The 17787-nt window shown below is 37.4% G+C and overlaps 2 protein-coding genes across 2 annotated transcripts; both read left to right on the top strand.

Moving 5' to 3' along the window:
• Positions 1-374: 374 nt before the first annotated feature.
• LOC117325098 lies at positions 375-2423 on the top strand. Its single transcript, XM_033881044.1, has 3 exons — positions 375-498; positions 1843-1954; positions 2191-2423. Exons 1-3 carry the CDS (start codon positions 439-441, stop codon positions 2379-2381), a joined length of 363 nt encoding a protein of 120 aa, XP_033736935.1. The 5' UTR covers positions 375-438; the 3' UTR covers positions 2382-2423.
• A 516-nt stretch (positions 2424-2939) lies between these two features.
• LOC117325092 lies at positions 2940-17318 on the top strand. The gene is made up of 10 exons (XM_033881030.1): positions 2940-3157; positions 6875-7074; positions 7201-7373; positions 10115-10272; positions 11686-11768; positions 12446-12598; positions 13465-13579; positions 13761-13823; positions 16340-16510; positions 16700-17318. Exons 1-10 carry the CDS (start codon positions 3049-3051, stop codon positions 17047-17049), a joined length of 1575 nt encoding a protein of 524 aa, XP_033736921.1. The 5' UTR covers positions 2940-3048; the 3' UTR covers positions 17050-17318.
• Positions 17319-17787: the final 469 nt, after the last annotated feature.

The raw sequence follows: 17787 nt of genomic DNA, 5'->3' as shown, positions 1-17787 counted from the left end.
GTTACTGGATGGATACGTGTTTTTTTAATAATAAATTGTTGTTCTATCAAGTGTTTTCGTTAAAATTCGACAAAAATCAATTTGAAATGCTGTGAAGTATGATATCAGTACATCTCACACAATCACACCAATACGTACATACTAACGAATTATCTATGGCGGTTACTTATTATCAGTTTTGTACGTTAAAACTACATATGACACAATTATAACGTTTGTTTCAACAGATTATATTACCAATATCACGCATGCTCAGTTTCAAACATAATACAATGAATTGATACTTCATTATCATTGTCAGATAGATGGACAGTGTGCTACAATAAAAGCCCAACTAGGCGAATATATAGGTGACTTTAATCAGACGTTGTGACACCTGTACCAGTCTCAGGGAAGATAAGTATTCCAGTAGATAGGCACCATACACACTACAACAAAATGTGGAGGTTGGTAGTGGCTACTTTTACAGCGAGTGTATTTACACTAGTATGTTCAAATGTAAGTACGTTGTTTCTATCACTCAGTCACTATAGTCAACATAAAGTTCTGTCAATAAAATAGTCAAATAAGATATAACTCTTACATATAGCTCATCTCCGAAAGACCAAAATGCATGTGTATTTAAATCTGATTTCTTGATTTCAAAAAAGATGAAACAAGTTACATCAAATCGTGTACTTATATTAATAGCTCCTGTTGGCCAAAGACGGGAAGGAAGATTCTTTGATTAAACGGTAGTGTCTACTCCAAGTCAAAGTTTTTAATGAGCTGAAATGAAAATGATGACACCCACTAGAATATGTACAAGGAATACCTATAGGGGTTCTTGGAACTGATGTTTTTCTTTCAAATAACACGTATTTAAGACTAAGTATCCTTTGTTTAAAACAAATACTTTCATCACGATAACAGTCTTGTTAGTTTTGCATATATATATATTTTTTAAAGGTTATATACAATTTTATTTACCTAGACATTTATACACCATACAATGGACTGTCTGGAGATAGGCAGCTCCAGCTACAGTCCATAATACAAACATATTCTCAATCTGTTGTCTTTCACTCATCACTTCTGTTTTATATATATATATCACACACTCAATTTCACTTAATCACATATATACTTTATTATTATGTCATATATTATATCTCCTACACACTTTATATATACATGGTACATACTTGATACATGTTGAATATATAGACCTTATAATAAATATAAATATCTTAAAAAATCTCGCTTCTATAAAGTCCGGAAAAACAGTCCGGTTTCCTTTATTGATTGGCAACCAACTATTTTTTTTTATAGTTTTGCATATTTACTTTTATAAGCAACATTTGCAACACAAGTAGCAATACAAGTAGCAATACATGCAAATCCTACTATAAATATAACATTTAATATAACATATAACAACTGTAAAACGGGCATGTATCGGTCAAAATCTGGACAAACGTCAGGTCCTAACTTAATCGAGGAATCTCAGGGATGGACGTGAAAACCGCTGTACCATGCGGCTATATTTATTACTCGATATATACCGTATATCAGTTTAAAATGTAAATAAATATATATCAGTTTAAAATGTAAAGCGCTGCCGATGAAATCTTTAGCTAACGTTTTTTTTTTATCTAACCCTACATGTCACGTCTAGAGTTGTATACAAACATGTCTGAAAATCTTTTAAAATGTTAAACTTTGCAAAACATATCAAATGGATTGTATTTGGTTTGCCAATCTCCACTTCTATATTTGAATATTGGTTAAGGATTACTTCTGTGTCTTCACATGTTTATGATATCACTGATAAGTCCTAGTTTATTTATTGCATGTTCTCAGCCACAGTGCATGTCCGACTCTGACTGTGGTTCTAACCAATGTTGCTACAAACGCCCGCAGTTTCTCATCATGAGCAGACGACAGCTCCCTGACGATCTGGCAAATCAACATGGTTTGCATATTTTCAATTTCTCTTTTTCTCTTTGCATTTGTGTAATGATTTTCAAAAGAAGTAGCTGCCAAAACAGTTGTTTAAAATATAGTGAATATATTTTACAATTCTAGTAAAGCTAAATAATAACATATTTACACCTCGAGGGTATTTTTATTTGTATAGTTAAAATAGTACCACCAAAACGATTCTATTCTTATCCATGTTTTACAAAATTGACACATTAATTAAAACAGGATTTTGTGAGATTTACCAGCCCGAAGGAACGCCATGCAGTCCTTTCGATAAGATGAATGGACATTGCAGCTGTGCTAAGGGTCTGACCTGTCGATTCGTGGCCGCTGACCATACGACCAGGGGATTAGTCCGCCGAAGACTGTACTATCCTGGACCAGGGACCTACCAGTGTGCGACTCCAGAACATTAACATTTATACAGAATTAAATTTATTAAAACATTATGTAACCTTTCTCGCATTCAGCGTGTATCATTCACATCAAATCAAGTTTGACATTCTGATAATTAATGCAACAAAATCCAAAATACCTACATAATAATCTATTTATATATTTACGACTTCAGAAATTAGGTACATTGTCAAGGGCAGCAGTTTCAAAGTGTGCACATATGTTACTTTTATTGGTATTATTTAATTGAAGAATACTTTCAAAAAGGAGTATGAAAAATATTTTTAAGTAAATATGCAGACAGCGTTTGTAAAGTCGATGGCATTGAAAATCGAAAAAAAAATGTCGATGGCATAAAGGCAGAAGTAGTAGACATATTATACTTCCGTATTTGTTATAAATATTTTCTTTGCCTTGAATTTCCAAGCCTCATTACTAGAATTAAAACCAAATCACCCAACTACATCTGTCATTATAGTTATCAATATCTATCACTTGTAGACGGTCAGTAAATGCATTAGTAACCCACTCCCCCATAACTTATTCATCATTTTATACACTAGATGGTTACGATATGTAAAGCCATATCGATAAAGCCTTTAATTATTACAGCTGTATTGACCGTTATGAGCAGTATACCCCGACATATACACAACTAAGGACAAAGATTTTAATGTATGATCAACCATGACGAGGATGCTGTACAAAGGAACAATCCTGAGATCTGTATTTTTATTGCTGCTTTTACTTGCTTACCAGACGAATGGTTTACCCAAGGATAATGCATTTAAACAAGGTAACGAAATTATTTTTCTCAGTGACACTTTATGTAGGACACGAGGGACAGAAATTATGTTTCTCAGTGACACTTTCTGTAAGACATGAGGGACGTGATTATTTTCTCAGTGACACTATCTGTAGGACACGAGGGACGTGGTTATGTTTCTCTGTGACACTTTATGTGGAACACGAGGGACGGGGAAATTATTTTTCTCAATGACACTTTCTGTAAGACATGAGGGACGTGATTATGTTTCTCAGTGACACTTTCTGTAAGACATGAGGGACGTGATTATTTTCTCAGTGACACTTTCTGTAGGACACGAGGGACGTGGTTATGTTTCTCTGTGACACTTTCTGTAGGACACGAGGGACGTAATTGTTTTCCTCAGTGACACTTTCTGTACGACACGAGGGACGTGGTTATGTTTCCCAGTGACACTTTCTGTAGGACACGAGGGACGTAATTATTTTTCTCAGTGACAATCTGTAGGACACGAGGGACGTGATTATGTTTCTCTGTGACACTTTCTGTAGGACACGAGGGACGTGATTATGTTTCTCAGTGACACTTTCTGTAGGACACAAGGGACGTGATTATTTTCTCAGTGACACTTTCTGTAGGACACGAGAGACGTGATTATGTTTCTCTGTGACACTTTCTGTAAGACATGAGGGACGTGATTATGTTTCTCTGTGACACTTTCTGTAAGACATGAGGGACGTGATTATGTTTCTCTGTGACACTTTCTGTAAGACATGAGGGACGTGATTATGTTTCTCTGTGGCACTTTCTGTAAGACATGAGGGACGTGATTATGTTTCTCAGTGACACTTTCTGTAGGACACGAGGGACGTGATTATATTCTCAGTGGACACTTTCTGTAGGACACGAGGGACGTGATTAATAAACATCTAACGTTTGTCATGATTTTTATCTGTACATGTTATTTACAGCATCTAAACAGTAGCAGTGGTCTACTGGGTTATTGCTGCTTACTATCCTCCAAAAGAAACCGGGAGTGGAAATCACATATTGATAACTTCCATTTCTCTCACCAATATGATGATTATTCATCGGTACCTAATGTCGAATTATTTAAACTATCACTGTTTGCTTGACACATTCTATGATATCCTGGGGTGTATACGACTCCGGACACATTCTATGGTATCCTTGGGTGTATACGACTCCGGACACATTCTATGATATCCTGGGGTGTATACGACTCCGGACACATTCTATGGTATCCTGGGGTGTATACGACTCCGGACACATTCTATGGTATCCTTGGGTGTATACGACTCCGGACACATTCTATGGTATCCTGGGGTGTATACGACTCCGGACACATTCTATGGTATCCTGGGGTGTATACGACTACGGATACATTCTATGGTATCCTGGGGTGTATACGACTCCGGACACATTCTATGGTATCCTGGGGTGTATACGACTCCGGACACATTATGTGGTATCCGTGGGGTGTATACGACTCCGGACACATTCTATGGTATCCTGGGGTGTATACGACTCCGGACACATTCCGTGGTATCTGGGGTGTATACGACTCCGGACACATTCTGTGGTATCCCGGGGTGTATACGACTCCGGACACATTCCGTGGTATCTGGGGTGTATACGACTCCGGACACATTCTATGGTATCCTAGGGTGTACACGACTCCGGACACATTCTATGGTATCCTGGGGTGTATACGACTCCGGACACATTATATGGTATCCTGGGGTGTATACGACTCCGGACACATTCCGTGGTATCTGGGGTGTATACGACTCCGGACACATTCTATGGTATCCTGGAGTGTATACGACTCCGGACACATTATATGGTATCCTGGGGTCAATACGACTCCGGACACATTCCGTGGTATCTGGGGTGTATACGACTCCGGACACATTCTATGGTATCCGTGGGTGTATACGACTCCGGACACATTCTGTGGTATCCTGGGGTGTACACGACTCCGGACACATTCTGTGGTATCCGTGGGTGTATACGACTCCGGACACATTCTATGGTATCCTGGGGTGTACACGACTCCGGACACATTCTGTGGTATCCTGGGGTGTATACGACTCCGGACACATTCTATGGTATCCTGGGGTGTACACGACTCCGGACACATTCTGTGGTATCCTGGGGTGTATACGACTCCGGACACATTCTATGGTATCCTGGGGTGTACACGACTCCGGACACATTCTATGGTATCCTGAGGTTTATACGACTCCGGACACATTCCGTGGTATCCTGGGGTGTATACGACTCCGGACACATTCTATGGTATCCGTGGGTGTATACGACTCCGGACACATTCTATGGTATCCTGGGGTGTACACGACTCCGGACACATTCTGTGGTATCCGTGGGTGTATACGACTCCGGACACATTCTATGGTATCCCTGGGGTGTACACGACTCCGGACACATTCTGTGGTATCCTGGGGTGTACACGACTCCGGACACATTCTGTGGTATCCGTGGGTGTATACGACTCCGGACACATTCTATGGTATCCTGGGGTGTATACGACTCCGGACACATTCTATGGTATCCTGGGGTGTACACGACTCCGGACACATTCTATGGTATCCTGAGGTTTATACGACTCCGGACACATTCTATGGTATCCTGGGGTGTATACGACTCCGGACACATTATATGAAGCGTGTTAATGTATCATTAAGATAAGGTAAACAACGTCATTTTCCCCTTTGAATACACATTGTAGTTATTGCCAGAGTTTCTATTAATTTTCTTGGTTGTTAGTTTTTGTTTTCCCACACAGACATACCACCTAGAAGTGATGGGTCGGCTATTCTGGAACTTCGCCGTAATATTTCGTGGTCTTAAAAATCGAAATCATACACGAAATACAAAATTCAAGGGCTCTGTTGTTGTGTAATTATAGACATTACTTTGTGTAATTTATGGACATTGTTGTTGTGTAATTGATAGACATTATTGTTATGTAATTTATTGACACTCTTGATGCTAGGTAATATATGTACACTGTTGTTGTGTAATTTATAGAGGATATCTAACAGTGTCTTCAATAATACCAAATATATTTCACGAGTGGGGCTAATATTTTGATATTTTTCACGAGTGCGCAGCACGAGTGAAAAATATCAAAATATTAGCCGCACGAGTGAAATATATTGACACTCTTGTTGTTGTGTAATATATGTACACTGTTGTTGTGTAATTTATTGCCTATGTTGTTTTGTAGTTCATACACACTATTGTTGTTGTGTAATTTATGGATATTGTTAGTAATGTGTAATTTATGGACACTGTTGTATAATTTATGGACACCGTTGTTGTTGTGTTATTTATAAACACATGTGTTGTTGTTGTTGTTTTTGTGTAATGTATGTACACTGTTGTTGTGTAATTTATTGCACTTATGTTATGTTATTTATGTACATTGCTGTTGTATGTTGTGTAATACATGAACAATGTTGTTGTTGTTGTGTAATTGAGGGACAATATATATTCAGATATTGTAAAACCCTGTCAGTAACTACCAGCATACTGGAGTATCACTGAAGTCTTAAGAAAATATATATGTTGTTCGGTGCCATATTTTAAGTATTTTATTTCTTATTCATACCAGGGTAAAGTTTTTTTTACGCTAAGAGCAACATATACATGTAAATGTGTAAATTTCTATATATCTCTTTTCATATTTCATTCCGATATCAGTGATTAAAGGCGATTCCCGGACGCACATATTGTTGATGTTGCGAGCGAATTCTACTTACGGATTGGACGACGTCATGTCAAATACTCCACCTTGTCCTGGCATGTCACGATCCAACTCCAGCTTTACTCGCCAGGTGATAGATAGCGATTACTACGGGAGCAGTTTACTTGATCAGTGGAAAGAACATACCCCAGTTCACGTGAGTATGTCTAAATAAAGTAAAACTGTGTTTAAGAATCATCGGATGTAATCAATTCAGATGAACTAATATTTCTTTCCTAATGAAGGGAAATTCATTAAATTGGTTTGAATATATATTTAACAGCTCAGTCTACTACTTACCAACTACAGAGGCACTATTCTATGGAGCAGCAGCTTTGTAGTAACAGACAGGAACTCGTCCAGACTCGATGCTTGGTTCCAATCTGAGAACATTGTCCTTCTCCCGGACTTCACCGATTATCTGGAATCACCAAGTACACTCACTACAAATTTCGGGTAAGGTAAACGTGACAAAAAGGTGACAAAAAGTAAGCTTAAAATTCTAATGTTCATGGAAAACAAATGCTCTGGATAAATCGACATAAATCGACAAACCGGTCTAATTCATGCTACAGATTTAAATTATAATGGTTTGATTGTGTCTGAATCACCCCCAAGATGATATACACAATTGTGCAAACTACAATATTCTTTTGGATATATTGATTTCAAAAACCAAACAAACTTGTAAAAAAAAACGAACAAAAAAGTTCCCGTGTGTTTGGTACACAATCTCGGTACTGTCGACCAGCTAGAACGCATATTTAAACTATGGATATCCTGTATATAAAGTACCTCGATGAAATATTATCATTTAATTTGGAAATAAGAACACATAACAAGAAAGTTTAAAAAACAAACATCTAAATGATGGAAGTATTCTTCAGTAAGTAGCATTCATATCAATGTAGTCATGGCGTTACGCTTTTCCTTGCATAACTTACAGCTATGCATTAAAGCTTTTAGGTATATAAACTTCACACCTGTGTATTAGTCTCATTTGTTGTATGGACCAAATATCTCCCCGAAAATTTATTTAACTAATTCTTTATTGTCGATTTATTAGTACTAGTAACCTGACATTTTATTTTTGAAATTCATTAAATCATTCGTGGTACAACCATCAGAGTAACCATCTATACTATATTTAAGAAATAATTAACGATGATTCGTGTATTGTTGCAGGATATATAACGAGGACGAGGATATTTTGCAATTAAATTAATAAAGAAGGCCACAGGCCTGAGTTATTAATTAATATTGCAAAATATCCGAGCTGTGTATCCTGCAACAATACACGAGTCAAAATTGATTATTTCTATTCTACCATGTACTGTTTAGTTCTATCTCTTCCTAATAGAAAAACGGCACAAAGAAACCCCGAGAAATGTGTCGCTACATGACTGTTACAATTCACAAGAAACATTCAAAAGCTGACGTCAATCCCAAGCCAGTTGACGGCAACGTTACGAGAACTTTCGGGGATGTCGGCCAGCAATTCATGTAGAAATGCTCTCCAAAGGTTGCCTGTGGAAATTGACCGTACAACATATTGTTTTGCAAAGTCATAGAAATTAACAATCTGGCAAATTTCTCCGTTGTAAAATACACCGTCTCCGACTTTCAAACGTTTTGGCGCCGACATGTTTGTTTACAAATGCACGATTTTGGAGGGGAAAGATTGTAACCGCCGTGACTCACGAGCGTATTTTATTGACACGAGAGTGGATTACTGGCAAATAATACGAGTTTTTTCAAAATTGGCGTTGCATAGCAAACGTGGTAGAATATATCATTTACGTGTGTACACAGCGTATATCAGATCGGTAGTAAAGGCTCTCTGGCAACAAAGACACCTTTCAATGACATTGTTGCGATATCCTCCGAAATATTATTAATTTGATCAATCCCTTTTGAAGGACCTCATTAACCTTAATGTCAGTGTCATTCGCTAACCACATTCATGAAGGTCAAAATGACAAAAAAAATAATGTGGTTAAATTAGAGATTAGATATTATCGGTAGTTCCTTCGTGTTTAAATTAGATATTTGATATAACCGGTAGGTCCTTCATGTTAAAGTTAGAGATTTGATAATACCGGTAGTTCCTTCATGTTTAAATTAGAGATTTGATAATACCGGTAGTTCCTTCATGTTTAATTAGAGATTTAATATTACCGGTAGTTCCTTCATGTTTAAATTAGAGATTTGATATTACCGGTAGTTCCTTCATGTTTAAATTAGAGATTTGATAATACTGGTAGTTCCTTCATGTTTAAATTAGAGATTTGATAATACTGGTAGTTCCTTCATGTTTAAATTAGAGATTTGATAAAACCGGTAGTTCCTTCGTGTTTAATTAGAGATTTAATATTACCGGTAGTTCCTTCATGTTTAAATTAGAGATTTGATAATACTGGTAGTTCCTTCATGTTTAAATTAGAGATTTGATAAAACCGGTAGTTCCTTCGTGTTTAATTAGAGATTTAATATTACCGGTAGTTCCTTCATGTTTAAATTAGAGATTTGATAATACCGGTAGTTCCTTCATGTTTAATTAGAGATTTAATATTACCGGTAGTTCCTTCATGTTTAAATTAGAGATTTGATAATACTGGTAGTTCCTTCATGTTTAAATTAGATATTTAATATTACCGGTAGTTCCTTCATGTTTAATTAGAGATTTAATAATACCGGTAGTTCCTTCATGTTTAATTAGAGATTTAATATTACCGGTAGTTCCTTCATGTTTAAATTAGAGATTTGATAATACCGGTAGTTCCTTCGTGTTTAAATTAGAGATTTGATAATACCGGTAGTTCCTTCATGTTTAATTAGATATTTGATAATACCGATAGGTCCTTCATGTTAAAGTTAGAGATTTGATAATACCGGGTTCCTTCATGTTAAAGTTAGAGATTTGGCAATACCGGTAGTTCCTTCATGTTAAGACGCGACCGAACTGTCTACAAAATGTAACTAATAAAATGTGACGAGGATTATAATTATATAGCATAGTAATAAGTATTTAAATGCGATACTAATAACTTCCATTGTCTAACAATAAACATCAACTATGTTATATATGTGTGTGTGTGTGTGTGTGTGTGTTTGTGTGTGTGTGTGTGATTGTGTGTGTGTGCGTGTGTGTGAGGGTGTATTAGCTCCCTTGTATATATCTTAGTTCCTTTTTGTAGAACACAAGGTTTCCTGACTTTGCTGCAACAAACCTCTACCAATAATACCGCCTATCTAGGGATAATACAGAGGGACGAAAACACCACACACTGTTCAAAGATGCCATCATTTTTCTATTTTTCCAATTCGACTAACACTCCATTTAAAATACGAACAGGTGAGTTTCTTCTATATAACGCCAGGAAATCTATTGACAGTACAGAAGCATTGAAATTCCACCTCTTTACAGTGTCAACTATTGGTCATGTTTTCTTATTCATAATGTTTAACTTGTATGATCATGGTCAAGATAATTTGATTTGATTATTTTGGCTACTTTCATATGTTGTTATTGTGTTGATTTTGCACGAGTTTCGATTATGTTTGATGTTTATCTGTTTGGTGATATTGGATTAACAGGCTTATCTGTATGGTGGTATTGCATTAACAGGCTTATCTGTATGGTGGTATTGGATTAACAGGTTTACCTGTATGGTGGTATTGGATTAACAGGCTTATCTGTATGGTGATATTGGATTAACAGGCTTATCTGTTTGGTGATATTGGATTAACAGGTTTACCTGTATGGTGGTATTGGATTAACAGGCTTATCTGTTTGGTGATATTGGATTAACAGGTTTACCTGTATGGTGGTATTGGATTAACAGGTTTACCTGTATGGTGGTATTGGATTAACAGGTTTACCTGTATGGTGGTATTGGATTAACAGGTTTACCTGTATGGTGGTATTGGATTAACAGGTTTACCTGTATGGTGGTATTGGATTAACAGGTTTACCTGTATGGTGGTATTGGATTAACAGGTTTACCTGTTTGGTGGTATTGGATTAACAGGCTTATCTGTTTGGTGATATTGGATTAACAGGTTTACCTGTTTGGTGGTATTGGATTAACAGGTTTATCTGTTTGGTGATATTGGATTAACAGGTTTACCTGTTTGGTGATATTGGATTAACAGGTTTACCTGTATGGTGATATTGGATTAACAGGTTTACCTGTTTGGTGATATTGGATTAACAGGTTTACCTGTATGGTGGTATTGGATTAACAGGTTTACCTGTATGGTGGTATTGAATTAACAGGCTTATCTGTTTGGTGATATTGGATTAACAGGTTTACCTGTATGGTGATATTGGATTAACAGGCTTATCTGTTTGGTGATATTGGATTAACAGGTTTACCTGTATGGTGATATTGGATTAACAGGTTTACCTGTATGGTGGTATTGGATTAACAGGTTTACCTGTATGGTGGTATTGGATTAACAGGTTTACCTGTATGGTGGTATTGGATTAACAGGTTTACCTGTATGGTGGTATTGGATTAACAGGTTTACCTGTATGGTGATATTGGATTAACAGGTTTACCTGTATGGTGGTATTGGATTAACAGGTTTACCTGTATGGTGGTATTGAATTTTTTTTTAATTATTCATTATATTACAATTCGTATTACAATTTTTGTGATTAATAATACATTTCAACAAAAACAACTGTGCCGTACCACCTTACACCCGACTTAACATTAAGAATTAAGGGGTTTTGTAAACAGGTTATTGTATTACCCTTCAGATGACTGGAATTTGAACATGCCACTTACTCAAATTGAAGTATTACTTAAAACAACACACATGACAGATGGGAATGAAACAAAGGTAAGATATTACAATCTCACATACCAAACATGGTGTCACTAGTTTATATTTATTTCTGTGTGGAAACATTGGTTAATTAATATTGGTTACTTCACATTAATAAAGTAGCCTTTTACCTGATCTGGATTCTGACCTGAAATTTTGGATTCTGATCTATTTATGTTTGACAAAAGTATACTCCTATTGTCATATTTTACCCCACATAGACAGATAACCACCAGGATGCACGATAACGGCGATCATTTCACTTTTCTTAATGTAATTTTTCTATTTCCAGTTAGTACCTACGGAGTGTACCACCTAAGTTTTTATTTTTAAAACACTACCTGAAATTGAACTTTATTCTCAAGGCGGCTGTCTTCGATGATACAAACGACGCTTACTCTTAAATACGTGTATTTATTCTCATTTTACTTTTCAATGTTGATATTTTACCCTCGTGTGGATGGATTACATGTACTGCTTCATTTACGGGTCGGACTCTTCGGTTTTTTTCTAGCATACAAAGATAATTTGAATTTACCATATTAGTCTAACATATATGCGTGTTTCATTGTTAATTGGTTAATAAAGCTGACTATCTATTTTTACAATTATGCAGCTTGTTGTATTAATTAATGAAGCTTGTGATTATGATTATGACTAACACTGTAACGGTTCCTTCTCTTTCTTTCCAGATTGATTTTGAGAATACAACTGGCTTTGTGACTGCCGTCCGCGTGCACAACCATGTCCAGAAAGCAGTGTCGAAAAGTCCGTGTCTATACAAACTCAAATATTCCACAATAAATTGTGAAGCGGAGAAATATCACACACTTGGGAGAAATAGGGTATAATCAACAATAATTTATTTACCCAACTCAACAGCCTGCACTAAGAACAATCGACAAACAAACACAGACTCTCTTTAATAAGTACTATTAAGTGCAGTCAACACAAGAAGTCCAGGTCTGACACTACAGTAAATCTCACCTCCACATGGTATTTCAACAAAATACATTCAGTCAAAACGGCAACCCTATCAAAGAATGCAATAATGAGATTTTAATTCATCACCCCTTCCATATGTCAAACCTCGATGTCACACCTTACTAATACATACACTTCACGTAGGTACCAATAAATATATATATGGCTTTTTGTGTCGACATTTTCATGATTCACTGCTGGTTTTCACGTTCATTTAGCATTCTACCAGCTGCCTCCGTAGTACATTTTGATTTGGTAGTTACTCACTTCCTGTTGTCTATTTATTTCCTCACTTCCTGTTGTCTATTTATTTCCTCACTTCCTGTTGTCTATTTATTTCCTCACTTCTTTCTGCTGTTTTACTATTACTTCAGTAATCCACTAGGTTCTTCATTCTTTCATCTCGTTTGCTACTTCAACTCGGTAACTGACTCCTGACGTGAAAAGGTATTGGGTCACCTGCCTGACCACGTGGGTTTTCGCTGGTTACTTCGGTTTCCTCCTTCAGTAAGATCCCTCGTGAGCTTCCACCCGAGTCAACAATCGTTTTTTAAGATAAGTTGGTATATTAACTTATTTGGCAATTGTTGTAAAATAAATAAAATTTACATTTTTACGCCTTTACTATTTTTGTCACTTTTTTTCAGTCCCCACTTTCTTTTCCTAATCGAAGTTTGGGTTCTGTTTTTTTCTGTCGTGCTGAAAAGTAGTATATTTTAATTTCCAGACCTTTGATTGTGGCATGAAAGAATATCTACCAAGAGGAGTTCTGAGATTAAAATGTCTGATATTCGCATTACCAGACATGGCATCTGTGGATGTTGATGTTTACGGTATTGGAGGTAAATGGCTACATCTTATATACACGAAATAGGATAGTTAAAGTCAATACAAAAAAATATGATAAATGTATGGATCATTTTTACGTAATTGTCATGGTATGAAAATTTAATGTTCTGGCACCCATAGAATAAAGTTAGTGATTTTCACCAGAAAATAAAGAAACTGCTGTCTATTTTACAGAACCCTACATAGCTGCTCCTGTTCTGATGGTATTAGGACACTACGATCACAACCCACTGGCAGGTAAATATGTCTCTGTATGTATAAAGGCTTCCTCTGTCGACGGACATTGTGCCGTGGCTTTTCCCATTACCTAATCACTCATGCAGTTGACCACAAGTTTCGATATCACAATCAAGACTTGATAACAAAAATTATGATGTCATTGACTACACTTCTCTGACGTAACGTAGGTGTAATGCGTACATTATATCAAATATCAATTATGTAATCACTCTTTTCACGTTTTCTTGAATTCGTTTAAGTGAATCATCGTGATGGTCGTCCAAACGTACATATGAGGGCTGATTGATAAGTTGTGAGCCTCATATTGAAGGATTTGCATTTTGCCGGACATATTGTAGTATTTTTCAATATAATCCCCTTCAGTATCTATACATTTTTGCCAGCGGTGTTTAAGGGCCACAATGCCATTTTTTTCTTGGCTGTCCAAAAAGTCACCCATTGCATGTAAGGTTTAGGGTTAGTGTTAGGGTGCCTGAAATAGCTGTTTTCAGTTTGGGAAATAGATGAAAGTCTCATAGAGCGAGATCATGTAAATAAGTCGGATGCTCAATGAATTTAAAGCCACAATCGTGAATGGCAGCCACGGCAATGGCAGACTATTTCACCCTAACCCTAAGCGAGTTTGTCCATTTTGGAAAAGCCGCTTGTCTTGTTTACTTTAGAGTGCTACCTCGTCGATATAAACTAACCAAATTATACCAGTCCTTGCGTACACGCCCCTTTATAATCAGAGAATAGTGGGACTTAAAAAAGAACATCCTTGAGATCCTTCAATACGAGGCTCACAACTTATCAATCAGCTCTCGTAGCATAAATCGTACAACGAGCCACATCATACCCTTAATGGTTTGTTGTCACTTCTAACTTTCAACCTGTTTTAGTTTACTGTCGCCTCCTAGGTATTTACACGTTTGGTCAAACCATCACTGACGAGTCCTTAAAGGACAATACAGCTGTAAGATGTCCCTATGATCACTAACGAGTCCTATAAGGACTATAAAGCTGTATGATGTCCCTAGCATCACTGGCAAGTCCTAGAAGGACAATACAGCTGTATGATGTCCCTTACATCACTGACGAGTCCTAGAAGGACGAAACAGATTTATGATGTCCCTATCGTCACTGACGAGTCCTAGAAGGACGACACAGCTGTCTGATGTCCCTATCATCACTGACGAGTCCTAGAAGGACAATGCAGCTGTATGATGTCCCTTACATCACTGACGAGTCCTAGAAGGACAATACAGCTGTATGATGTCCCTTACATCACTGACGAATCATTTAGGGACGATACGGCTGTATGATGTCCCTGTCATCACTGAGGAGTCCTAGAAGGAAAAAACAGCTGTATGATGTCCCTTACATCACTGACGAGTCCTAGAAGGACGATACAGATTTATGATGTCCCTATCGTCACTGACGAGTTCTATAAGGACGATACAGCTTTATGATGTCCCTATCATCACTGACGAGTTCTATAAGGACGACACAGCTGTATGATGTTCCTTACATCACTGACGAATCATTTAGGGACGATACGGCTGTATGATGTCCCTGTCCTCACTGAGGAGTCCTATAAGGACGACACAGCTGTATGATGTCCCTATCATCACTGACGAGTCCTAGAAGGACGAAACAGCTGTATTATGTCCCTGTCATCACTGACAAGTCCTAGAAGGACGATACGGCTGTATGATGTCCCTGTCATCACTGACGAGTCCTATAAGGACGACACAACTGTATGATATCCCTAACATCACTGACGAGTCTTATAAAGGACTATATGGCTGTATGATGTCCCTATCATTACTGACGAGTTCTATAAGGACGACACAGCTGTATGATGTCCCTTACATTACACATCACTGACGAGTCCTAGAAGGACAATACAGCTGTATGATGTCCCTGTCCTCACTGAGGAGTCCTATAAGGACGACACAGCTGTATGATGTCCCTATCATCACTGACGAGTCCTAGAAGGACGAAACAGCTGTATTATGTCCCTGTCATCACTGACAAGTCCTAGAAGGACGATACGGCTGTATGATGTCCCTGTCATCACTGACGAGTCCTATAAGGACGACACAACTGTATGATATCCCTAACATCACTGACGAGTCTTATAAAGACTATATGGCTGTATGATGTCCCTATCATTACTGACGAGTTCTATAAGGACGACACAGCTGTATGATGTCCCTTACATTACACATCACTGACGAGTCCTAGAAGGACAATACAGCTGTATGATGTCCCTAACATCACTGACGAGTCCTAGAAGGACGATACAGCTGTATGATGTCCCTATAATTACTTACGAGTTCTATAAGGACGATACAGCTGTAATATGTCCCTAACATCACTGACGAGTCCTATAAGGACGATACAGCTGTAATATGTCCCTAACATCACTGACGAGTCCTATAAGGAATCTTATAAGGACGATTCAGCTGTGATTTAATTTGTTTGGCTCAGTACTAATACCAAGTGCGTCTTGTGAACAATTTTTACAGATGACGAATCCCTCCAAAGAAATGACTCCGGCAGGTCGGTGAAACCTTCCTCTACAATGACAGCAGAGACAACCACCCTGACTATTTTGACGACGGAGACAGTTTCAACCACAACAATCATTTCAACTTCTGTTCCCGTTTCAATCGACCAGTCGATTTCAACAACTCTTGGTGAGATATTTTTACATTATTGAGTGTCCAGTGATTAATTTACAAATTATTTCAAATTATGATCTGGCATAGAATACCAATTGTCGCTTTATTGTACTGTAGGAACACATATCTATGATGTATCACATCATACCAAGAGTACCGTCGTTATTGTAAGGAACAACGTTAGTATATTTGCTTTCTCTCTAGGTGTGGATGATAAGACGAAGAGCTGCTGTTTTTGTGACTGCTCGATGTACACAGCTTACTACAAATGGCACAGTAAAACACCTATAAATGACAAATTAGCCTTAACTTCGGTGGCTAATCAACTGAAGGCTAACACAACTGTCAAGAAGACCGCTCTTTCTTCGTACGTGAGAAGGAAGACGTGTGCCTCCGATCCACGGCCACATATCCGCTATGTGGGCACGTTTGGTATCCTCCTATTGGTCATGGTTCTCGGCAGCATTATCCTGGCTGATATCGCCTCCCTTAGATCGCACATAGGAACAATACGTCAAGACATCCATGGTCACAGAAGAATATCCCTTTCCTAGTACAGTATCAGTATGCATCTTGTTATAGTAATATCAATAGCTGGAGTCTGTCTTCTAAGCATATTTGTTTCTTGACCACCTGTTTAATTGTCTATAAATTCCTTATTTTCCATAGTGCATTCCTATTTGGGAAGTTTCTGGGCATCATATGATGTTGTTCGGAGCAATACTCTTTTCGGTACCCGTCCGTGTATTTCTATTGGTTGTCCAATTTCGATTTACTTCCTATCCATGTCAATAGAACTTCACAATATAACATTCCAACATTATTTGAACTATTTTGCCTTATATATATATCTGTTGTTAATGGACCTTCGGAGATTTGAAATAGCTGATACAAGAGGCCAAACGGGCCTGTGCTGCAGTGTGAAATTAGGATTTTGTTGGGAGGGGGGTTCAGAAATTATCACATCAAATAGTCATATCGAAAAACATCGTTTGTAGATTTATTCCATCGCCCCTTGGGTCTGTCATTAGGACAAACTTTGTAGCATTTCAAGTATTTCGCTTCTAGTCTATTATCACATATAACTCCTATGACCTTGAAGGTACTTCATTGTAACATAAGACCACCGCAAACAGATACTATAACAGGCAATTTCTCAAAATAATATAAGCTTTTTAACCAAATCAAAGTACTGGAAGTACTGTAAACGAACATTATTGTTTAATGCAAAATCAGTAATGTTCTAAGTTTAAAGTTGATAAATTTACTGATATCGGTTTAGGAATAAATTG

The sequence above is a fragment of the Pecten maximus genome, chromosome 1 (assembly GCF_902652985.1).
Source record: "Pecten maximus chromosome 1, xPecMax1.1, whole genome shotgun sequence".
NCBI lineage: Eukaryota > Metazoa > Mollusca > Bivalvia > Pectinida > Pectinidae > Pecten > Pecten maximus.
This window is presented reverse-complemented; position numbering and strand designations above follow the sequence as displayed.